Below are 24,161 nucleotides of genomic sequence, written 5' to 3'. Positions count from 1 at the left end.
GATTAGTCAATATATTATTTAGCTTGTGTCTGGTACATATCATGGTTTGATAATGATGGGTTGTTTCCATGAGCCAGGGTTTACACTTTGTGTTTAATGTGGATAATTAGTCTTGCTTAATTGCACGGGAACATTAAAGGCTCAGTGATTGTAGAGAGCATGTAAAGCAAGCCTTACAGTGGGCCAATTACAGCTTTTCTCTCTTCCATCTGCTTTCTTTTACACCCAACAAGCAATGTGAGTTATTTGAGCCCACAGGGGAGCAGTAAATTCACCCAAAGGGTTGCTCGCAGCTCCTCAAAGCTGGTCGCCGGCTTGTGATGACGGGGTGCATTTATGGCGCTCTTGGAGCCGTTGAGCCGCCTGCTGGTCCTGCTAATGGGCCACATGAATATCCATCCATTGCATTCATCTCGAGGGTCGCAATACATGTTGACTAAAGAGCCGCATGTGCGAAACAGACAGAATGAGAGCAATGCTTTGGTTTCACAGTGAAGTCGACGTATTGTGCTATGCTTTGTAATATGAATCACTGAGCCTATGGGCCAGGAAACAGACAGCCTGAGTGTCAGTTTCACTCTCTCGCTCATTTTTTCCAGAAGGAAATAGTGCAGACACAGTCCATCTAATCATACACTTATTCAGTCTGAGAGTCAAGGCTTGGGGAATGAGAAGAGGTGTGCAGTCTCTCCCTGTACACCCAACCAGCCAAATGAAAGTGTTGGGTTTTTTTCAGATTACAGATTGAGGAGGGTAGTGGTTTGACCTGAAATCAAGGCCAAGACCCAATTACTGCATTCTTGCATCGTAGCCATTAGCTCACTGTCTCCCGGGACTCCAAATCTCATATTAAGGAATGACACGGAAAAAGTGAGTTATAATCAAATAAGATTGTTAAAGGGGAAGCTGGGATTTTCGAGTTATAATCACCTTTGCTGAGTGCTGATCTGTGTCTTGGGTGTTTCTCAGCATGATCTCAGACCGCTTTAGTTGAAGCCTCCTTTTATTGCCATTAAAGCGCCGACAAAGTGTTTTTATTTGTATCAGAAGCAGAATTAATAAAGTGGTTTGCTCCTCTTTGGATACAAAAGTATTTGTTAGCCTGACTGTATCTAATGTATCCAGATCGGATGCTTCTGTTGAGCATATGGATGGAAAGAGAGCCAAAGTGCATGATGGAAAGAATGCTGCTCATGTCCTCTTCTTCATCAAAGCACATTTTCCAAAGAGGTTGCTTTTGAGTTTTGTGTGTAATTTAATGAGCAATGCAACCCACAAGCATCTCGCGTAATTAACAATCTCAATTTATTTCAACTTTTTTGTTTTTCAGACCAAAGAACAGCAAGAGCAACTCCTAAATCAGAGCAATAAAGTCTTCCTCTACTGTGCCTTCTTGGACTACAGGTGGGTCTTTGTTTGTGACGTCATTCATTCAGATGTAGCACAAAAGATATGTTTATCTTGATCGTCAACTTGTTGCATATTCACTTTACTCGTTCAGATCAGAAACAGCCAGTGTTACATGTATTCATGTTGAGCAACAGCCCTCTATAAAATAATATGGCACTCTAATAAATGGAGCCAAAACACTATTTAGAAAGTATAAATCATTTTTAAAGGGAGTTTGTTTTAGTTGGATTCAAAGGCTTCCTCTCCTTATTCCCCTTTGCCCTGAAGCTCAAGAATAATGTGAATGATTGGATTTCCCTGTTAGATCGCCTGCTAAATTCAGCAAGAGAAAATCTCTGCTTGCCTCCCACAATGGATCATGTTGAGTGATCCTTGCCAGCAGTGTTCCTGTACAAAAAAGAAAACTGCTTGCATAATTATATTAATATATCTCTGAGTTTGTTGTCTCTGTAAATAATACCGACTTGTCATCCTTTTCAGTTCAAATGAGGGAGTATGGTCCAACGAAGGTTGCGTACGCTCGGATGGAAACATGACGTACTCTGTTTGTTTGTGCAACCACCTCACCAACTTTGCCATACTTATGCAAGTGGTGCCCCTAAAGGTATGACATTTGAGCTACTTTGATTTATTTATTTTTATATTAACAATGGCTTGCATCATCAGGCAGATGTCATCAGTGAAAAAAGCTCTGGTAAAACAACTGTATGATTAACAGAAGACAGGCAAAGTTAGCTAAATATAGTGGAGCGTTTAGCAGCTACAGATCCACATATTACCAAACAGAGCTAAAGGAAGAGTGAATATAGGATTTCATTTACAAATAAATGCTTATTTTGCTCAATATCTGTCGGATGTGTAACAGTTTTGTTACGCATGACACCTTTATAAGGTGATAACACGGTATGTCGACGCTGTGTTTTCAGCTTGTTGTGTTGCCCCCAAGTGTCCAAAACATACATGATTGAAGGTTTAACACAGAAGATTTTTAGGTTAGGTTAAGGTTTAAATTACAAAAGTCACGGAGGCTGAACTCCACGTGGTAGCGTTAGCTCCAGGGTCCTGGTCGATGTATTAAGAGAGCTGGATACGGTGCCACCTCTCTGCCTTGCTGTGTCCCAGTGGCCACTCGAGGTACTGCAACAAAATCACCTGCGGCTCAAAAAGTATTTTCCCCATAAACCACCATTATAAAAGACACGTCTGTAAAAGCTGTTGAATGGACGCCACAAACTGCAAACATCTACATTAAGGTCTATTTTGAATTGTTAGATTTGTATAACTTCTCCACACCCTTGAAAAGTATGATTTGCATACATAATGTCATCCCAACAGTGTGCAGTGGATCTGGTGTGTTGCATGCTAGCTCATTGTAAAACTGTCATGATCTCCTCTTGAATAGAAAGGAACCATTGTTAATGTTATTAGTAACGCCTGTGCTTTCCCTGCTATGACAAGTCGAAATGCCTGCTGTGAAAAAGGCCAATTGATGATTTTCACCACAGTGCTTTTCATTTATTCGGTTGTAGGGAAACAGTAAACCTTCCACTTCTATTTTATGGTAAAGTTTATCCCTCTGCCCCAAGAGTATCCCTCCCTCCGTGTCTTTGTCACAAAATAAGTACATTTGTAGGAACGTAATTGGACAGGAAGCCGTGGTTAACCATACAGTAAACCGCCAACCAGCCTTTGGACAGTTTATCCTCCCTGTAGTTCAATTGTAAGCAGACCTACACAGTCACAATGTCGGTTTCACGTGTGGTTTTATACAGAAGTACTTCGGACAGCCATGATTAAGTGTGGTATTCTTGGCTTGCTGCACAGGTCAATGACCACACTCTCTCAAGAGAGTAAAAACTGTCCCCTTAAAACATCTGGGGTAACACGCATCATGCACATTATTTTACATTTACATTATGCCGAACCTGTGCACACCACTTTGTTATCCAAGAATATGTGCCATTGGAGTATGATCAGCATCCACAACGGCTTCTTTAAATAGACAAGAGGACCTCTTATTGCAGCTAAGTAGGCCAGTCGTGTATTTGAGGAGCAGAAGTCTATTTGATGCTATACTTTCCCTCAGCCAGTCTCTAATTAGTGGGCTGCCTCGTCCCTCAGCTGCGAGGGAACATCTTACATATCCCTTTTCTGAAAGTCTGAGACTCCTCTGCCCTCGTAATGACAGGGCACATGTGAAGACAGTTAATGGAGAATCAAACCCTAACCCTTAAATTAGCCTGAAGTCCAAAACATCACCGGTGCACTCGTCCATGGATCTGTGCATATCTTTGGATTCTTGCACATTTTGCGTCTCACAAAAGTATTTGACTTCACATTTACAGTGACTTCATGCAACATGTTAAATAAGAAATACACATAATGTGTTTCATCCTGTACACAGGAGGATTGAAATCTTTACGACTGTATGCACAGTCTTGGAGAGTAGCGTGCCTGAGAAATACTAATGAGACTCAGCATTGTGTTCATCGTCATAAACTCCACGCAGGGCCCCTTTGGATCTCCTGGCTAATGATGCAGGCTGAATGAAACAGGCTGAACTGGCTTTGCTTGTGCGTCTGTGGCATAAATTACCGACTTTTACTGTTGACAAAATATAAATGTCTTTACATGTTGTCTTGTCCTTTGTTGTTGGTGATTTGCCTCCATACACAGCTCACGACTGGCCACAGGGTGGCACTATCAACCATCGGTTATGTTGGCTGCTCAATTTCCATCATCTGTCTCGCCATCACTCTGGTCACTTTTGCAGTTCTGTCGTAAGTATCATCACTTCAACGCTCTGTACTAAACTGTTTTGTATACTCAGTGTATTATAAAGTTAATGTGATGTTGTGCTGCTGCTCTGCAGGTCAGTGAGTACCATCCGTAACCAACGCTACCACATCCATGCCAACCTGTCCTTCGCCATCCTGGTGGCTGAGATCTTACTGCTCATCAGCGCTCGCTTCGACCCGGGAACGGTACGTCCACAGTACAGATTATGTTGTCGACACTCAGGTGGTGTACGCAGTGACCTACAGGGTACAATCTAACTTAAACAACCACTAAATGAAAAGATTAAAAGATTGCCTTTTAAAAATAATATGATGACATGAATAATAATGATTCTGATTGTATTTTTCGTCCTGTCCCAGCTGCCTTGTAAAGTCATGGCGGTCCTGCTTCACTTCTTCTTTCTGAGCGCCTTCGCCTGGATGCTGGTGGAGGGCCTCCACCTCTACAGTATGGTGGTGAAGGTGTTCGGCTCTGAGGGCAGCAAACACATCTATTACTACGCCATCGGCTGGGGTACGTCTGGAATATAACACAGGCTGCGTTCAGACTGCAGGAGAAGTGACTTAAAGCATATGTGACTAACATCTGTGGGGGGGGGGGTTTATTGTAAACAACACAAATCATAGAATCTGAGCTTTGAGCCACTTTCCTAAATCAGATACAGGTCTGATGTTTTGCAGAGCTCTGAGTCTGATATCCTGCAACTTACACGTCACTCTACATCAACATTTGTATCAGCATGTACGTGCTCTACAAAAAGCCATAATATAAAACGCGTATCTCCTTCTCCTCGTCAAATATATTGTGAACAGCCAAACAAAGAAATCTGAACAATAAATCCAAATTGAGCACCAAAGCTTGCAGTGAGAACAAAGCCAAAGATACCTGTCGTATTCCTTTGTGTGTCCCTTAACTTCACCCAAGTTCGCCTCTAACTCATTCCAGACCAAAATGATCGGACCACTTTGAAGTGACCTTACTGGTCAAATATTGTTTATGAAAAGTAAGTAACTATGACCCTGTTGAATAAATCTGCTTTGAGTTACATTCCAGCATAACAATTGCCTCTCCTGATCTGAGTGAAGCGGAGTTTGATGGACAGATAAAAGAATCTGGGACATACGTATACTGTCTTTGGCTGCTGGGGAATGCATAGTCTCTGCTTCACATGCTGAACCCATTAGTGGAGAAACGATCCCTTTTTTATTACTTCCTTTCTTCAGGCCAGAGTGATTTTTCATTTTGTGTGGCCAACTGCGAATTATGTGCTGGAGACTTGTCTGACACTTAGAAGTATATCTGTAAAAAGTAAACGTTTGTTTTATAATTAATTGCTGCTGCTATTAGCCGTGATAAAATCTGCTTTATCTTTCATTTCCTCCTTTGAACTAAAGGTTTCCTCGTCGTACAGCGTGCTGGAAACGTTTGGGCTTGGCACGCCGAGAGATCAAAAAACAAAAAAAAAAGAGATATTTTCAGGGGAAATTAGCAACGCAGATGGATAAAACCACCACTGGGGTGTAGAAGTGTGTGCACAGACAGGTGCTACAATGGGTGGAGTTTAACTTTAACTAGATTATATAACAAATCACAATGTTTACCAGAGCCATCAGGCTGTTTGCTGAAATGAACTGAGGCATGAGGATGAGTTGTGTCTGTGGCCTTTGTTAAAACCTTTTAGTTCTGCTATGAAACAATGTTTTTTGGGGGGGCTTGTGGGAGTGTTTAATATACTGTAATTACCACAAACTAAAATATCGATACATTACAATATGTTTGAGGTATTGTATGGATTCTAAAAACACTGTATTGCTTACAGTATCATAATATATCTCAGAATATTGAAACGTAACCCCTGTATCATGGTTCTTTCCAATGCACAGCCCAATACAGCAAACATAATGAAGCTGCCATGATACATTGATTAGTACCAGAACACCTCAGGGTACACGCACAAGTGCAACGAGAGATTGTCATGTGACATCTCCAGTGAATGTGTAACATGTGTGTTTGTTTCTTTTGTTTATCATCAGGCTCTCCTTTGGTCATATGTGTGGTCTCCATGACATCAGCTCTCAACAGTTATGGCGAGGTTGACAAGTGAGTACGCTCTGCACTTTGAACAAATACAATCCTGTGAATTACATGGAATTCATTTTGTTCCATCAACCCCTCGGTGGCGTTGCATGAGAATGACATCACCTGTGGAATAAATTGGATCCATCAACTGCGTTTAATGTTATTCAAAAGCTTTCTCGGTTAACAGTAACTACACATGTCATTCCATATTTACATTACAGCATTATAGCACTTTTACTTGGAAGGGAACATGTGTGATTGTTGCTTTTTCACCCCTGCCCCCCCCCCCCTGTCCGTGCTTTCTCAGCTGTTGGCTGTCACTGAAGAATGGAGCCATTTGGGCGTTTGTGGCACCGGCTCTGTTTGTCATTGTGGTGAGGAATTTGCATCTTTTTACAGTTCTGCATAACTTGACTCTACAATTTATTCTGTATTCATTGTAAGCTTTTAGGCTTTTAGGAAGAGGGAAAGAAACTCTTGTGCCACCGTACCACAGCCTTGATGTACCACCATAGTGTAATGACAGGCGGGAGTAACCTTAACCCACTTTGGGCTGCAACTCTTGTATGAAAGGTGCTATACAAGCTTATTATTATTATTATTATTGATGTGTAAACATATATTTAACCTCATTTCCAGGTGAACATTGGCATCCTGATATCTGTCACCAGGATCATATCTCGGATCAGCGGAGAGAGTTACAAGGTTCATGGAGATGCCAATGCAGTCAAGTGGGTTTCCTTGTTTTCATGATCAAAACTCTTTTACAGTTGCTCTCTTAATAAAGCTAGTAAAGGTTTGTCTCTTTGTTTCAAGGCTGACTGTAAAGGCAGTGGCCGTGCTCCTGCCTATACTCGGCATCTCCTGGATCTTTGGCGTTCTCGCTGTCAACACACACTCTTTGCCGTTCCTGTATATTTTTGCTGTATTCAACTCGTTTCAAGTAAGTTGTTCACGACGGGATCTTGTTTGCAGACATTTGTGAAAACAAGGTGCTTAAGTTTAAATGTTTTCCTTTTCTTTAGGGGTTCTTTGTCTTCTTGTTTCACTGTCTTCTCAACTCTGAGGTAATGGCGCGCAATATATTAGATGTTTTAATGTTTTGATTTGTCACATCTTGTGGGAGAAAATCAATCAGTCAATATTTTAATTATAATCAGCAGAGGAGGGACGATGTTGTCTGTTGTCACCAGTATCTGTTTTGGCTTTGCTTCTTCTCTCTCTGTAGGTCAGAGCTGCTTTCAAACACAAAACCAAGGTTTGGTCTCTTACCAGCAGCTCCATCCGAAACATCAATGTGAAGCCATTCAACTCTGACATAGTGAGCGCTGGTGTTAAAGATTTGCTAAACAAAACAGCTGTTCAACTGCCTTGAGTCTAAACATTCTCCTTCCCATCCTCTAGATGAATGAAAACAAAGAGGGCGTGACTCCCACCAAGATGAACACATGGGACAAAAGTACCAACTCGGCCAATCGCATGGACCTCTCCGCCGTGTAGAACCAGCGGCAGGAGAGCAAAGTGAAGCTCACTAGTGTAGTATGAGAAACACGGGCCAGAGTATTCTCCCACTATGTTATGTAATGAATCGGACACTCATCCGCTCAAGTGAAAGAGATACCAAAGTAGAGGCTGTGTATAACTTCACCTTTAAAGACAAACAGACTCTTAAGGACTGTGCCTTTTTATTATTGTCTCGTAAAAAAAACATAATGTGTTCCCAAAAACAAGAGCAGGGATTTGTGAGGAGGGCAGTGAGAACATCCAGGAGGGCAGTTCAGGAGCTGGCAGCGACCCTCGGTGTAGTGGAGCATCTCGATGTGTATATTGCTGTTGATTTACTAATTGGCATCAAAACAGTGCGACTTTTTTGGAAATACGAAAATGAGCTTTCTTGCTGAGCGTTAGATGGAGAGATTGTCCTGGGTACCATTTCTTTGGACTTCTTTTGTTTAATACAAGGCATCGTTTTTAATAAATCCGTAATTCTAAAGTTTGTAATCCTGAGGGGTTAATAAATCAAATTTAAAAACAACCGGATGCCAAAAAATCAGATAACCCAACGAACGAATAAATAGAAGAGTCGAATATTTGGGTTCAGACCTAAAAGATTTAACGCCTGTTCAGCAGCTGGTTAGCTTAGCTTAGCACAAAGGCTGGAAACACGGAAACTTTGAGCCACTTTGAACAAAAACATCACAGTGCTAGTGATCTTTCCATCTAACACAAGAAAGCAAATACGCCTATTTCCCAAAATGTCAAAAATATTCCTTTAAATCACAGTGATATGTTTTGACATGTAATTTGTCCCACACATTAAAATAGTGCAATTACATCTGCTTTAATTATACTGCAGAAAATGTCACATTTAAAATGATGAGTATTGGCAGCGGATGTTTGGGTCCAAATGCATAAACTTAATATAATGTTAGATTCATGCCTTAAAATCAACAACATAATCGTTTCACCAGCTGTAAACAGTATTTATCATCACAAAGGACAAATTGTTCATTTTAACTGGAGGAGCTTCTCCGAGATTCACCTGATTCATGCCGCTTTAATCCAATGTTGAGGACAGCGCAACGCAACAATTGCATGATGACAATGGATGAAGCAGCGGTGAATTAGACCCTATGTAATTCTGATATAATGTATTTATTTATTTAGTGATTCTGAGTTCTGTATCATGTCTTCTGCAAAGTGTCACAGCTCAACAATAGTATGTTCTCATGTTAAGTTTCCTCTCTTGAAATGAACTGGTATTTGATGTGCAGTACCTCACATCTTTGTAAGCTGCAGGATGTTATGCTTCTTGAAGAATAGTGAATACTGGTTGTGTTTTGGACACATTTCTGTGAAGTTTTACGTAGTCTTTAGATATTTCTGTTGCTGATTTCAAATTTTCATACAACATTTTTGTACAATGAAATATGTTTTACAACAGAGGTACCTAATAAGGCTGTTTTTTCTTAATATACTGTGAGAATAGAGGGCGGTGACATCATTTACAATGTCATTGATCTTACACTGTACCAACATTAAGTTTCCTAAAACAGGATTTACTGTAAGTCACTCTGTGCTCACTTTTCCTGTCAAATTTAAAGGTAAATATTCAGTATGTTTATGCTTGTATGGCCTTTAATGATTGTTGTCTTATGGTACTTGTACTTCCAATTATCTTTACTATAAAACGTTTATGACAAGAAATCAGCGTCATCTTTATTACATTACATTTGTATTGGTTGTAGGCCGGTGAGACTTATTCGGTGTGTGTGTGTGTGTGTGTGTGTGTGTGTACCTGTGACTTTGCTAAAGAATGACACCTAAAATACAAATAAAAACACCAGCCACTATAACACTACTTTTGGAAAATGGCTCCTCTTGCTTGATATAGCGTTTCAAAATAAGACCGAGCCAAATTAAGACATCGAAAGGCAAGTTTACGAGGTGTCCCTGAAGGCGTCATCGACAAACCTCTCTGCATGTGTTTGCGCATGCGCGCGTGAGATATGAATAACTCAAGCGTATGTAGAAAGGTGAGTAAGACAATAATATCTGAGCTCAGTGTCAGAAAACAACTCTAACGTGAACTTTTAACTTTTACTGCTGCTAGAAAAGTCTCAGCGACTCATTTGAATCGGTAAATAAACACAAGTACGTCGCTGGTACTTTGTTTACTTACAAGTGTTTATTCCTACGCACGTTGTTTTTTTTGTGTTGACAGAAACTTTGTAATGTTGTCATCGATATTTTCTACCGAGTATGAGGCTTGTCACGTGTGACGACAGTATTTTCCATCAATGAAATGGGATTTACCGGCACGAGGGAAGTGTCGTGGGACAGTACGTCTGCTTTAGTTGGAAAACCGACGTCTTGAAACAGCTCGGATACTTGACGCGTCTATTTTGTTATTATCCATGGAGCCTGTTGGGAAGTTTGAGTTCAACAGGAAAGACCTGATTGGCCACGGTGCCTTTGCGGTTGTGTTCAAAGGCAGACATAAAGAGGTAACTTTTATATCTGAGCCCATTTTATTTCCTGTGGAAAATTGTTAATAAATGGTGTATTTATATCCTGCTTTCTAAAAACCTTTTTTCAAGAAACGTGACTGGGTAGTTGCTGTGAAATGTATCAACAAGAAAAACTTGGCCAAATCTCAGTCTCTGCTTGGTAAAGAAATCAAAATATTGAAGGTAATAAGTTGACTTTTAAAGTTGCCACACATTCTGTGTCTGGCTGTGTATCATATTAACTCAAATGTTTTGTTCTCCCACCTCCTCTAGGAACTCAAACATGAAAACATTGTCCGACTACTTGACTATCAGGTAAAGATGGAGATGGTTTGCCTTCTCTTTTCCTCTCTTTCCTCCTCAGACCTATACTCAGTAACCACACAGCAATACTGGTGACTTTGCTGCCACATGCTGCAAATGTTGACATCTCTGGTCGACATGTTGCCGCGACATTGAACGTCCCTTTCTCATGTGATACAGATTTGGCCGTCGGGTGTTGTAGTTTTTCACGAGGCTAGCGAACTCCCTGACCTGAACTGCGTCTGTAGTTTATTTTAAAAGTAGAAGACTGAGTGTATGACAGATTTATTACCATGACATTGCTTTTTCTCACAGGGGTGTTTCACTGTAGGCCAGAGACTAAATGAATATCCTTTTTAAAAGGTCACACACACAGCACAGGCTGTAACCATTTGCTTGGATGTGTGTGTGCTTTCCTCTTCTCACCTTACTGATACCTGCTGGACACCAGACAGGGGTGAGCTGATCTCTCACTACTCGTGACAGATGGCACGGTGCAGCTGGTAAAAACAATGGCTTATAAAACACAGAGTGTCTCACGGCAGACACACACCAGCATGCAAAGCTAATGACTTTAGAAGATACATTCTAGGTCAGGTTGCAGAAGCTTTGTGTCGACGACGATGCGTTCACTTACCTGCCGTCTGCACAACCTGCTCCGTGTATTATCTGGTGATACGGCATCCGGTGTTATTTACGCTCAAAGTACAAACCTTAAGTTTCTCTCAACTTTTCAAGCTTTAACTTACAATTTGCTTCCGTGCTCATTATTTCAATCAGGTGCGACTGAAACTTCTCCCTCTTTTACCCCACGCCATATCACGTCACCGATCTGTGACGCTTTCAATGACTCAGGGGGGCTCGAGCTAGACAGGGGCCATGATGGAGTACAGTTTGAGGCAAGGTGGCGGGTCACAAAACTGTCAACTCAGCCTAAGAAATGCGCTGGTGTCACTCGTTGTGTATCCTGGGGCACAGCTGCGAACACATGGATAGGATTGTTGGTATAAATCCTAATTCCCCATCGCTCTATATGAAATAAATGTGATTTATTCTCTGTCCCTTTTTTACACTTTTGTGTATTCCAGTTACTCGAAAATGCTAATTAGCATTGTATCTGGTTTTATCAACAGGAAATGGGAGGAAGTGTGTATCTCGTCATGGAGGTGAGTCGTGTTAGTAACGCTTGTGTCACATTCACTAACAAGGCAGCGTTGTCAAAGCTTCTGTTGAGATTTGTCTGTCTCATCTTTTCAGTACTGCAATGGAGGCGACCTGGCAGAGTACCTTCACTGTAAGTTTGCCACATCCTGTCGGAGCTTAATATAGCTCCCGTCTCACTACTGTAAAGTTTTCTGTTTCACCTGTCGTCAAAGCAAAAAAAAGGGGGACATTTGCAGCCCTCCTTACTGTTGCATCAGAGTCCAACTTATAGTTTGGTATCTGTAAACATGTTTTGAGCAGCTTACTGTTGTACTGGCAGGCCAGTTTGTCTTTCAAGAGGCTTGGCGAAGCTTTGTCAGTGTTTTAAAGGAAGACTAGGAACAACTATATCATTCAGGTTTAAGTTTCCAACATGCCAGTGGGTAAATGATCACTAATACTCCCTTTAGTGCTTAACCCAGATCAAATGAAACCCTGAGAATTGGCTTGTGATGATTTTCCTTCATCAAGGTTTTTCCTACACTTGATATAGAAACTAATACAAGATGAGTGGCAAAAACAACTCCCAGCGTTCATTTCTCCGTTTCAAAGTGCCTTGTGATTTCACATTTGTGTTTCAAGTTTCAAACCCTGCTCCAAAATATGATGACACAACTGAGGGCATGGATTAGATTTTTCTTTCCCAGGCTGAATTTACCTCGTCCGTCTAATTCTGTCACCTTGCCAGCGTCTCTTATTTTGTAGACTTGCCCACTCTGTGTCCCGGCCAAGGAGGCACATCTAGCTATTTGTAGCACAACACTCAGTCACTCTTGGAAAGGTTCACGGAGCACCCACATGACCTCACCCATCTGCCACTCACTTATCCCCTGTGCTCCGGTGGAAAAACACTGCAGCTTGACATACTGAATGTACCGGGAGGGGGTGTGGGGCCGCGAGCATTTCAGACGGCCTTGACATTAATATCCAAATGTACCCTCCCTCGTAAACAAAATTCTGTTCCACGAAGTATGACGGCGGTGGTGCTGATGTGATTAGAGTTGTGCATCTTCATCTTACGTTGTATTATATTTCTGGTGAGAGCAAATTGTTTTGTTTTGTCTGAACCAATCAAGAAACATGTAGTTTAATATAGAATACAAGAAAAAGACAGTAAATATGTTTTATTTACAGTCAACATAGTACCGGTTAATCTTCTGTTGATTGACTAATTGCTTAATCTACTAATCTTTTAATCTCTAATAAGATCTGGACACTAATATGCTACAATAACCTTTTAACCGAGTTTACTAGTCTTTAAGCTCGTTAGCGTCACAAAGTCATTCAATCTGGGAATTAACAAAAGTAAATTAAAGTCCTTTTAATTGTTTTAATTTTAGGAAATAAAATGCAAAACACTACCAATCAATTTCAGGTTAGAGGCTCTCAGTGTTTTTATCATTATTATTTTACTGTTGCTCACTTAATATTAAATTGAGCTCTGGTAACGTTTATATTTTATATATAAAACAGTTAATCCCAGAAATCAATCATCCAAATAATAGTTGCATCACATAACATGCTGGGAATAAATGCTTCTTCATGTGCATCTACATACCGTGCAATATAATAACCCTTTTATTTCCTTTATTTTAACTTCCTCCTGGATCATCTCATGTGTTTCATCCCTCAGCTAAGGGCACGTTAAGTGAGGACACCATCCGAGTATTCCTCCATCAGATCGGTCAGGCCATGAAGGTCCTGCAGAGCAAAGGCATCCTCCACAGAGACCTCAAACCCCAGAACATCTTGCTGTGCCACCCAGAGGGGCGCAGGTCCAGTCCCATCAACACCTGCATTAAGATAGGTGATGACTCAGCAGAGCATTAGAAGAAATGTGCTGCTTTATGGTGCAGTTAGTTCATTTCTAACGACTGTATGTCACCTCACCCTACAGCTGACTTTGGGTTTGCACGCCATCTCCAGACAAACACCATGGCAGCCACGCTGTGTGGCTCTCCCATGTACATGGTGAGTATTAAGGTCTGGATTTACCCGACAACAAGGTGTAATGTCACCGGGCCGCTAAGCTGTAATCTGTGTTTGTTTGGACTCAGGCTCCTGAGGTCATCATGTCCCAGAACTATGATGCCAAGGCTGATCTGTGGAGCATAGGTACTATTGTGTACCAGTGTCTGACTGGAAAGGCTCCATTTCATGTGAGTGGCACTTAAAAGCACACGTACACACATGCAGATACAACAACTCTAAATATATCACATTTCAGCCTCGAGGCAATTCAAATAAAGGATCAAAAGCATCGAGACATAGTGCAGAAGAAACTTTATTCCTCATTTTATAAGGACATTTAAATACAATTAAATAAATAAAAGACAGTAAATAAGACGAGACTAAAAGTGCAGTGTAAGAAATGAATAATTATTTGATTTAATAAAGGCAGTGGCAAACAGAAAAGTCTTCGGCATTGATTTAAAAGAACAGGGAGTTAGTTCCAGACATATGAAAGGTATAATTAGGTATATAGACTCCGCATTTCACCAACAAATGCTTTCTAAGAACCCTTAAATAAAGCACACACAGAAATACTTTCGCTTTACTTCCGAGAAGAGGACTAATTATCGTCAACACAAAACTGAACATGACGCATTCCTTTCCCAACATAGAAACTCATGATCCATTAAACGCCACCTGCCTGCCAGGTGACACTGGTCTCCAGTGTTGTTAGTCGGAAAGTGCAGGAACATCTTAGTTGCTTGTTGAGAAAGCACCTTATGTACAGATGGGGTTCTTGCGGAAATGGCTGCGAGCCACATCTCCAAACCCAAAGCAAATATTGTTTCCCAACCCTGGGTATTACTGCCTACTGTTCACGTGGCTGCTTACATAACACAGCTGAGTTGTTATTTGCAGATTGCCTCAGTCGTGACTTGTGTATACACCCGAGCTAATGTTCTGTCTCTTCTTTGGTGCTTTCTTTGTCTGAATTCCAATATTATCCCCATATATGAGCAGTGAAAGAAGAAGAAACTGTTCTTTGGGGTTTATTTGTGTGGCGCTTTCCTTGAATGCATGTTCCCTGAGAATGAGAGGGGAGCTTGACTGCCAGGCAGGTCCGGGAGTTGAGCTAAGTCCAAGGGTCAGTGTGAGGTTAGCTGATGATGATGATGTTTACTGAGCTGGCTTAGCTGGCATCTCCACTTTGCCCTCAGTGGGATCATCAAACTCCCACATATTATTTATGTTTATATGCTCTGTGGTGTAACTTTTTATTTGTAATGATGTCTTCAAATAACAGTCAAACGTTACACTACCACTTATTCAAATGTTTGTAAGGATGCAGGTGTCTTTTGCTTATGTTTGTGTGTGTGTGTGTGTGTGTGTGTGTGTGTGTGTGTGTGTGTGTGTGTGTGTAGGCCAGCACACCGCAGGAGCTCCGTCTGTTCTATGAAAGCAACAGTACTCTCTTACCCAGGTTAGTGGACGACCACACACACCAACAACATATCTTTACTGTACACACACAATACGCACAGGAAGATGACAGGAGGAGGGGGGGGGTAAACAATCTGTCTTCTCTGATGAATGATCGTGTGTGTATGTGAATGATGTTCGGTGTGCACTGGGACAGTTTACAAACAGACACATGCACACACACATTTGGGTTATTGGCACTCGACAGATCCCATACCGCCACTAAAAATAGTCCTACTGTGGAAGAAACGGATACAGACACCTGGCGGATCATCGACATCGTTCTCGATGCCCGGGATATACTCGTATCTATATGAGGTGTTCAAGTGAATTGTGGAACTCTACATCTCTGCTTTGATATCAGGTGACAGGTGCCTTTCCAAATAGTTCTCCTGGCTATTTAAAGCCATGTTGAGCACATGCTGAGAACTTGGAGCTGGAACGCGTTCAAAGGGATCCATGGATTGTTTTCCCGCTGTGTTCATGGTGTACTTAGCAGCTTGCGTAATGGCTGCTGCTCATGCTTATTTTTCGCAGTGATAAAACGGCATGTTAAGACGAAGTGTGAGGAGGTATAGTTTGTTGTTTTTTTGTCATTCTGGGGCTATCTACCCTGCTCCGAGCTGCCAGCTAGTGGCCTGCATCGCTATCATTTTCCACATGACCCACATAGCGACACACACACGCGCACACACACACACACACACACACACACTGACTGTGTCATGATGCCCTGAGGTTTTGCACTGAAGCCACAAATTAGATTACAGATTCACACATTTTTACAGCTCACTCTGATCTTATGAAGCACAAGTGACCTAAATAGTATTTATTTTAAGACTACATACATCACGTAGTGAAGTTTAAAACATTGTTTCAATAATAAATAGATATAATATCAACATGTAGACTACACCGTGTATAAAGCTGCATGCAAAATGTAAAGCACTCAATGGTTTCCCCTCTTCTCCCAGCATCCCAAAGGAGACTTCTCGTCATTTAAAACACCTTCTGTTGGGGCTTCTGCAGAGAAACCACAAAGATCGGATCGACTTTGGTAAGTGTTTACCTTTTCAATTCAGAGCTTCTTTATATCATTCTTAAAAATGTAAAAGCTTCTCTGACACTTTACATTCGCAGATGAGTTTTTCCGCCATCCTTTCTTGGACACGAGCTCAACCACAAAGAAATGTATGGACTGTATTTTACTCGTCTCTGTACAGCTTCGATTCAGTAAAGGTGTTTTAGCCGGTGTCCTAACGCAAGATCTTTTACCGTTTTCTTCCCCAGGCTCTCCAGCTGTGCTCTCCTACCCCAGCTCAGCCTCGGTCAGTTCCTCCAGCAGCTCCTCCACGTCCCATCCGGCCTCCCCTCAAGTGCGTACACCTCTCAGTAGTGGATTTGTAAAACAAAACCCCCTTGGTCAAAGATGTGAAATGTAAACGTATTTTCCTTTATAATCTGTCATAGTTAGAATGTTTTTTATTTTACACTCTCTTAGCATTCCAATGGAAAAATGCTCCAAATTCAGCCCAAAGTGCGATATTCCCCTCCAAAGGAAACACCCGGCTTCCTGCTGAAAGAAATAGCCAATCAAGACAGTAAGAACACCTCGTCTTACACTGAGGACTATGTCATGGTGCCTGCACAGTTTCCAAGTAAGACGTCTGAACCTCACTCTATAGATTTCTGACATTTTGTTTTAGCAAAAGGAGTCTGACTATTTCTGTGTTACTGCTTCGTAGGTGAGTGCACATGTGAGTTGGAAGTTGGGTCCCCCATTGAGAGTTGCCTGATATACAGCGGGTGAGTAGTCACTCCGAGGGGTGCACCATATTAGGTATCATGGGCTGTAGAAAAAATGCAAAATAGATTTGTTTGGAATTGTTTAGACTGAGCTTACAAATACCTTTGTTTAGGAGTCCACTACTGGCTGAGAGAAATGCAGGAAAGACACCTCCGCCTTCTCCCCTGCTGCCCTCTCCCTCCAAGCCTGTTGGGTAAGAGAAAGCCTGGCATGTTCAGATGTTGGGGGGGTTAAAGATGAAAGTGTTCTGAGATGGATGAGTAAGTGGAGTGTGAGCTTAACCCAAGAGACAACCTCCAGGTCTGAAAAGTGAAGCCTTAAACTTGAATTCTCTCTAATATCCAGCAGGGGGGCGACTCCACTGGTCCGATTGCATAGAAGTCTATGAGAAAATGATCCTACTTCTCACTTGATTAATTACCTCAGTTAACATTTCCTGAAGAGTTTATGGTCTCAATCGCTAGTTTAAGTCTTATTCAATACAGCGTGACGTTCATTTTGTTCATTTTTAGTCCCGTTTAGAGTAAAATAGACGATAAGGCAGACGATGCTGTATTGCGGGGCGACCTCGTGATTGACAGGTCGCTATCATAGTGTTGTCGGGTCCGGGTGCTCTCTGTGTTTTCTTTTCATGAAAGTTAATCATAACATTTTGGTCGCCTAAAAATGAGTTTTCAGCGTCCGGTTGTACTCCACACTCTCGTGTCACAAAAAACCAGGACGCCAAACTCAAGGTTTTGAAAACAGTAGTCCACAAATCAATGGGAGACGTCACAGTGACTACGTCACCTTCTTATCTACAGTCTATGGCTTGAACCCAACAGGATTTATATTCATTTTATATTCAACGTTTTAAATTATGGGTTTGGAACATGCGCATTTACGCATTTATTTTGCGCATTCCACTGTTTGATTGATTTATGAAATCCCATTCCTGTGTGTCTAATTCCTTTGCATCCTCTTTCATCAATGCAGCAGGCCTGTTGAAATCGATGGCCGGAGGTGCAGCCCCTCTGTGCCCATTCCTGTCCCAACTCAGATCCTAAACTACCATCGTATGGAGCAGAACCTGCAACCTGCTGGCCTGCATGGCTCCACCAGGCATGTGCAGCCGCTCAGCTGTCTCACCTCTGCTCCCATCCCCACTTCAGTGTCTTGTGCCTTTTGTCTAACCATGTCTCATGTTCTCAGGGTCACACTCTGCTGTGCTGATAGCAGCTCCCCACAATCGGGAGGCTGTAGAGCTCCAAGTCCAAGATTTGTCTTCAACTCCCCGCGGCTGGCAACCAGAGGAGCCCGACCACAGCATTCCTCCCCGCTAGGTAAGCGTTTCAATCAGCTTTCGTTTCACCTATTTAGGTAATGTTTGTTAAGCAGAGCTCTTTTACAGCAACACTGTAGGTCACACTCCTACAGATTAACACACTACATGGGAATTTGTCAGTGCAGTCACGTGTGTTGGCCACTAGGGGAAGTCCACCATCTGAAATACGTCATGTTCAGTACAATCCCGGAGTTGTTTTGTGGTGACGTGTTTGATTTTCTCTTGACCCACTTTCCTCCTGGTTTAATGGTTTAATCTTTGTAATACTCTGTAGCTGGAATGACCCCAAAGTCCTCAGAGCAGACTCTTCCGCTCAGCACAAAAACGGGAATGCTCGCTGGCTCTTCTGACATGCAGGACACCCCCAGTCCTAAGGTCAGCCTCTCACACATCTATATTACTAGTGCACGCCCTCATGTGCATGTGTTTCACAATGCACGCAGCGTATTGGCTGGTGCAAATTAATTTCACCTTTTCTTCAAAACCACAAAAGTGACTCTTAACACTTTCTATAAGCACAAAGACTTATTGTAGAATAACACGCAGTAGAATCACATTCTTTCTGAAATCCAATATCACCTAATTGTACAATGTACATGCTCGCAATTAAATTAGGTTTTCAGAATTTAAATTTCCTTTTCAACAACAGGTTCAATCAAGAATGCCAAACCGCATCAGGACCGTCTTAGACCTGCAGTCCCTCGATGCATCTCCTGCTTCCCTGACCAACCTCACCAGGAAGTCTTCCAGTAAAGAAAGCCCTTTTAAAAAGTCAGAGCGGTAATTAATAAATAATTTAATTATGAATATAACAGTTATGCTTAAACATGATAATGTGTTATGTCACTTACTTACATCTAATTGAGTCATTTATATGAAACCTGCCGTCTGGCGTCTAGAGATGTCACACGGTATAAAAGATATGTCATCTGATGAATTATTAAATGCTCTGGTGGTGTCTGGCTGTATTGAATATCCAGATCCCTGAGCACAGGCAGGCTGTCTGACATGCTGCTGAAGGCGACCTTTGGGGCTCACCTTTTTGAAGAGGGAAGCGACGAGAGCCTCAACTCTGAGAAAAGCATGGATGAAACAGGTAACATGCAGCAAAGGGGACTGTGCAACAACAAGAGACATCAGAAAAGAAAGGCAACAAATAAGTAAACAGTTAAAAACTAAATATAATAGCAGACAGACGGGCTGAAATTCACATTATGGCACATGAGATGTGAAATATTGATATAGCACAGAATATAGTTAATAAAACTGTTTTTGTTGTAGATTAGGAACAATGGGTATATATATATATATATATATTATATATATATATATATTATATATATATATATATATATTTGTTTTTTTTATATATATATATATATTTGTTTTTTAATATATTTTATATATAGGGCCTTTTTAAAGTCATGCAAAGGGAAGGCTTAATGTAATAATGACATCAATACATATTGTGAAATAAACGTTATTGTTATTTTGAGTTATCTACTGCTGTGAACATGGCCATGTCATATGCATATGTGGGCTGCAGTTAAACTGGGCGACACCTTTTGACTTAAACTCTTCTTATTTGCTCCAACAGCGCCACCTACTGGTTGTCAAAGAGACTTCCTGTACTCGGACAGCCCACCTCCTGCGGTCTTCATTATGGGTTCTCCCTCCAGAGGAGACACTCCTCCTGATGCCACGGTGTCCAAGATGTTCTCAGGTCGGTGTTCTGAGTGTTGACTGTTTAGTGCATTCATGTTGAATCTTTATTTTGCTTGTGTTGCAGGAGGTCTGTGAGATGTTTCATAATAAATGTATGAGTGATGCATTGAGGCTGTATCTTTATTATGTGCTGCTTTCTCCAGTTTAGAGTTCATTAAGACCACTTGTGCAAATGTCAAGAAAAACACAAGCACTCAGAGCTTATTGTTTATGTATTAAATGATTATTTAGATAAAAACAAAATGCAGAGTATTAATAACTATTTTGCTAAAAAATAAAAGCATACTTTTATTTTGAAAAAATAAATCTCCAACTTTCAAGCTGTTCTTTGACCAAATATGAGAAGTTTAGAGATTAACTGAAGAAGGTTAAGGTTGGTTCTTGTTATTTTATTGCTTAAGATTCTCCAGATGTGATCATTTAATGGACGTGGTCCATTCTGGCCATGAGCCATGGATATCGGTTCAGCATAAATTAAGGACATTATTTTATTCTTACTTACAACTTTATTTTTCCACATGTAGGCGTGGGCGTGCATGCACGCGCAAGGGGCGGGGGATATGATGACTCTTATGTACTGTACTGCTAATGTATGTTCACCCATTGGTGATTACTGATTGTTGTACACTCTTCAGAAGTAAAAAGATGAGGGAAGAAAAGAAAACAAGCTTAAAAGAGACACGTGGTTATTATAAACCTTAAACATGTCATCAGTTGTCTGCTGCTCAGGGCTGAGCTGTATTTTTCATTGACTTGTCTGCAGGCTCCCCCAGCTACATTAACTCAGCATGGCTACTGAACAGTCGCCTTCTCCAGGGAGGAAGCCGTAGAAACAGTGAGACTGAAGCCATGGACGCTACTCCACACAGCAGTATGGTCTTCCACCCTCCAGAGCTCCCGGAAGATACACTGATGGAGGTACAGACTAATACTGTGAGGATACTTTGAGGGGAAACCTCCAGGTTGTTCTTAAGTTACAGACATTTGCAGATGAGCGTAAGATAGAAAGTTCAGATTCCACAGGAACACTTTCAGTATTCACAGTATTGTTTGTTTCCCCAGCCGGCTCATACAGATGCTCTGAGTGACCTGCGTTTCACCTTAGCTTTTGTCCTCTGCGTCATGGAATTGGCTTCTTCTAACTACTCGGGGCTGGACGCCAACAGCATCCCTGATGTTTCCTTCCTAGAGCAGAGCTTGGTGACGGATCAGATCAGCCTTCTGAGTAAAGAATGGAGGTGAGAGGCTTTTGACATGTTTTACATTCAAGAGCTTCCTCTGCCCTCACACATCTGCTTGGAAATAACTGCTGTTTTGTTATGTGCATATTCCAGCTACGCAGAGCAGTTAGTGTTGTACATGAAGGCTGAGGAGTTTCTGTCATCGGCACTGCACACGGCTAAAGACAATATCAAACAAGGCCAACTCCTTCCCTCTGCTACAGTCAAGCAAGGTGAGACCAGTGTCCTCTGTATGCACACCTGGGTGTCTATTAAGTGTGTGTAGTCCTTCTGGAAGCACAAGAGCTTCGGGTGTTATAGTCCGTTTATATTTGTTATTAGTGACCTTTTTCAGTCCTGATACCGATACGGGCTTCAGGTATCGTCTGATACCGAGGAACTGATCCGAGACCAGTGTTTAATAACAAGCTGTATACCTCACCGTGTGGAAGCGACTGGGTGTGAGGCATCCTGAGGCTTGACTTAAACATTACTTTCCTAACTTTGTAAAACAAAATGTAACAGATGAGTACATGGATATAAAGTAAAATAACAAAATCCTAAACATTTAACCGAAATTACAATTTAGGTGTAAACCTTTTTAATGCAGCAACAAATTGGTCTAAACTTAAACAGGAATTAAACCCCCAGTATATAATGTATATACTATGTTAACTAAGAGTTTAATCTATCTATCTAATCTATAAGTGATCACTTTGAGTCTGTATTGGTCCCTATTCACATTATTAATTAAACGTCTGTGTATGCTGTATTTCCTTTGTGCAGTGATAAAGAAGCTGAATGAATTGTACAAGAGCTGTGTTACGTACTGTCGCACCCTCAACCAACGCCTGCAGACCTTCTTGCTTGACAAACAGAAGCTTATGGACCGCTTCAATGGACTGACAGCAGAGAAGCTCATCTACAGCCACACTGTGCACATGGTGAGCTCACCTCGCAGACGGGATGTTGACATTCACTTTAAATCAGATTTTATCCAGCATATAACCAGCATCTTTATGTTGGACTTGATGTGTGTGTTCTTGTTGCGTTCAGGTACAGTGTGCTGCTCTAGATGAGATGTTCCAGTATGGCACTGCATCAATCCAGCGCTACCACAGAGCCCTTTTGCTGATGGAGGGTCTGGCTCGAATCATCACAGAGCAGAAGGACATTGACAGCATAGATAAATGTAGGTGACAGAACTATTACACACAAACCATAATGAAGTAGTTTTAGAGATGCATCGATCTGTCGACCGTCCGGTTGTCAGCTGATCCGGCGTGGCCGACCAGCCTCATAAATCCAAACTTTTTGTGCCACATGATGTTGGACTCACGCGAGCGTTGCATTGCGTAACATCAGAGGCTCTTCTGTCCACACTGAATCTGTTAAATATGAATCTGTTACTACTTAAAAGATGGGTGATGCTTGCTGGCTTGCTATGTTTTAAACAGAAAACACATGTTTTATATTGTGATAGGATATTTATCCTACTGGAAATGACATGCAGCTAGAATCAGACCACATATGAATGTATTCCTCATGTGATCACTAGATTTTATTCTAATCTGAATTGTTCAACCTCTCTGTTCTCAGGTAAGCAGTGTATTGAGCGGCGCCTTTCTGCTCTGCAGACTTAACAGCAGCCATGAGCTCTACAACTGCAGCCACAGACACTGCATTATCTTGCCTCATCCATCTAACCTGTAGATGGATCCTCCTAGACTGTCACAAGCACTTTGATCTGTCTTAAGGGAAATGACCACTGGAGCATCTGCTCTTATCCCACTAGCCAGTCTGTAATCTTTACATGAATGCACAGAAAAGACTGGAAGTCCTGTTTTGGACACAGATTGTGTCATGATTGTTTGAATACTTCAATCAGGGAAAATTGTTCTCAGTGTTGGTTTTGTTTTGTTACAGAATGTATATGTTAGCGTGTTGTTTTGCACATAGAATAATCAGATTCAATAATAACTGATTTTGAATGTGTTGCACTTGAAACAAAGATTACTTAGTTGTGTTCTGTATTTGAAGCATTGGTGTTGTTGTGTATTGTAAGAGTTTGCCGGCCAACAGGTGTCAGAATATTTTGGATGAGATGACCAAATGTGTAGCAGTAATAGTAAAACTGTGCCTGCTTTTTTACATCTTTCATCACAGCAGAGTAGTGGATGATACAGAATAATTGTCATACAATCATATAGACTTACAGTCTACAGTCATAAAGACTTACATCATAGACTGCAACAAGTATATTTAACCCTTTTTGAATGTTTTGCAACAACTGATGCCACGCCCTCTGTCAGGTGGTGATGTACTCAGTCATGAGTAAGTAGCATTAACTGCATGCCACATTGCTTTTGTTTATCAGCTGTTTGTGTGTAGCCTATGTGTGCACATTATTCTTTTTTCCCCAGGTGTTTGGATTAATGTAAAAAGATAGATTTTTGTATATGATTTTGCCTGATAGTACATTACAGTTCATTACAATAACATGCTCAATATTTTGTGAAAACTCCCTAGAGAGAGTGTTAGAGTTTGTTAGAATTTATCAAATTGCCTTTTCTACTTATATTTTATGACTGCCATTGAAATTTGCCAAAATGAATTGTTACACACTGTGTGATGGAAATAAATAATATTTATTGTTAAAACTATGGATTCTCTTTAAGTCTGTTTTATTGTCCATGCTATATCAGCCTAAATTTGTTACAACATCTGATTTAAATTACAATTTTGACCTCTGTCATTACAAATGACACCTTCTGCTGAATTCCAAGCTCCAAATTGTTTATTTTGTTTAAGACTAAATACGGAAAGATATGCTTGACTGAAAATAATGC

At 41.2% G+C, this 24,161-nt stretch overlaps 2 protein-coding genes across 11 annotated transcripts in view; both read left to right on the top strand.

Annotated features, from left to right (window-relative positions):
- adgrd1 (adhesion G protein-coupled receptor D1) overlaps positions 1-9,495 on the top strand; it is a 29,897-nt gene extending 20,402 nt beyond the window's left edge. For all 5 annotated transcript variants that reach the window (XM_029438954.1, XM_029438953.1, XM_029438955.1 and 2 more), the window contains 12 exons: positions 1,331-1,404; positions 1,891-2,014; positions 4,087-4,190; positions 4,283-4,394; positions 4,569-4,722; positions 6,243-6,309; positions 6,596-6,662; positions 6,928-7,019; positions 7,105-7,231; positions 7,314-7,355; positions 7,517-7,609; positions 7,693-9,495. In XM_029438954.1, coding sequence (XP_029294814.1) covers positions 1,331-1,404; positions 1,891-2,014; positions 4,087-4,190; positions 4,283-4,394; positions 4,569-4,722; positions 6,243-6,309; positions 6,596-6,662; positions 6,928-7,019; positions 7,105-7,231; positions 7,314-7,355; positions 7,517-7,609; positions 7,693-7,788 — 1,152 coding nt within the window. In that variant the 3' untranslated portion in view covers positions 7,789-9,495. The remainder of the gene's footprint in view (positions 1-1,330; positions 1,405-1,890; positions 2,015-4,086; positions 4,191-4,282; positions 4,395-4,568; positions 4,723-6,242; positions 6,310-6,595; positions 6,663-6,927; positions 7,020-7,104; positions 7,232-7,313; positions 7,356-7,516; positions 7,610-7,692) is intronic.
- Positions 9,496-9,842: 347 nt separating this feature from the next.
- On the top strand, positions 9,843-23,979 carry ulk1a (unc-51 like autophagy activating kinase 1a). Of its 6 annotated transcripts, XM_029438948.1 has the most exons (28): positions 9,894-9,928; positions 10,013-10,295; positions 10,389-10,481; positions 10,572-10,613; positions 11,735-11,767; positions 11,859-11,895; positions 13,438-13,611; positions 13,702-13,775; positions 13,862-13,963; positions 15,179-15,237; positions 16,211-16,293; positions 16,377-16,427; positions 16,527-16,612; positions 16,738-16,894; positions 16,982-17,042; positions 17,156-17,236; positions 18,019-18,144; positions 18,235-18,365; positions 18,642-18,742; positions 19,017-19,147; positions 19,348-19,463; positions 19,965-20,090; positions 20,856-21,010; positions 21,155-21,330; positions 21,427-21,545; positions 22,099-22,256; positions 22,369-22,504; positions 22,912-23,979. In XM_029438948.1, the coding sequence occupies exons 2-28, from the start codon at positions 10,206-10,208 to the stop codon at positions 22,953-22,955; spliced, it is 2,742 nt and encodes a 913-aa protein (XP_029294808.1). In that variant the 5' UTR covers positions 9,894-9,928; positions 10,013-10,205; the 3' UTR covers positions 22,956-23,979. The 6 variants fall into 6 exon arrangements, with proteins under 6 accessions (XP_029294807.1, XP_029294809.1, XP_029294808.1 ...); XM_029438947.1 differs by having other exon boundaries at positions 9,843-10,295; XM_029438949.1 differs by having other exon boundaries at positions 9,844-10,295; positions 19,017-19,138.
- The last annotated feature ends 182 nt before the right edge of the window (positions 23,980-24,161 follow it).

The sequence above is a fragment of the Cottoperca gobio genome, chromosome 9 (assembly GCF_900634415.1).
Source record: "Cottoperca gobio chromosome 9, fCotGob3.1, whole genome shotgun sequence".
In the NCBI taxonomy this organism is placed as follows: domain Eukaryota; kingdom Metazoa; phylum Chordata; class Actinopteri; order Perciformes; family Bovichtidae; genus Cottoperca; species Cottoperca gobio.
Note: the sequence above shows the minus strand (reverse complement) of the source record. Positions and strands in the feature narration are given on the sequence as shown.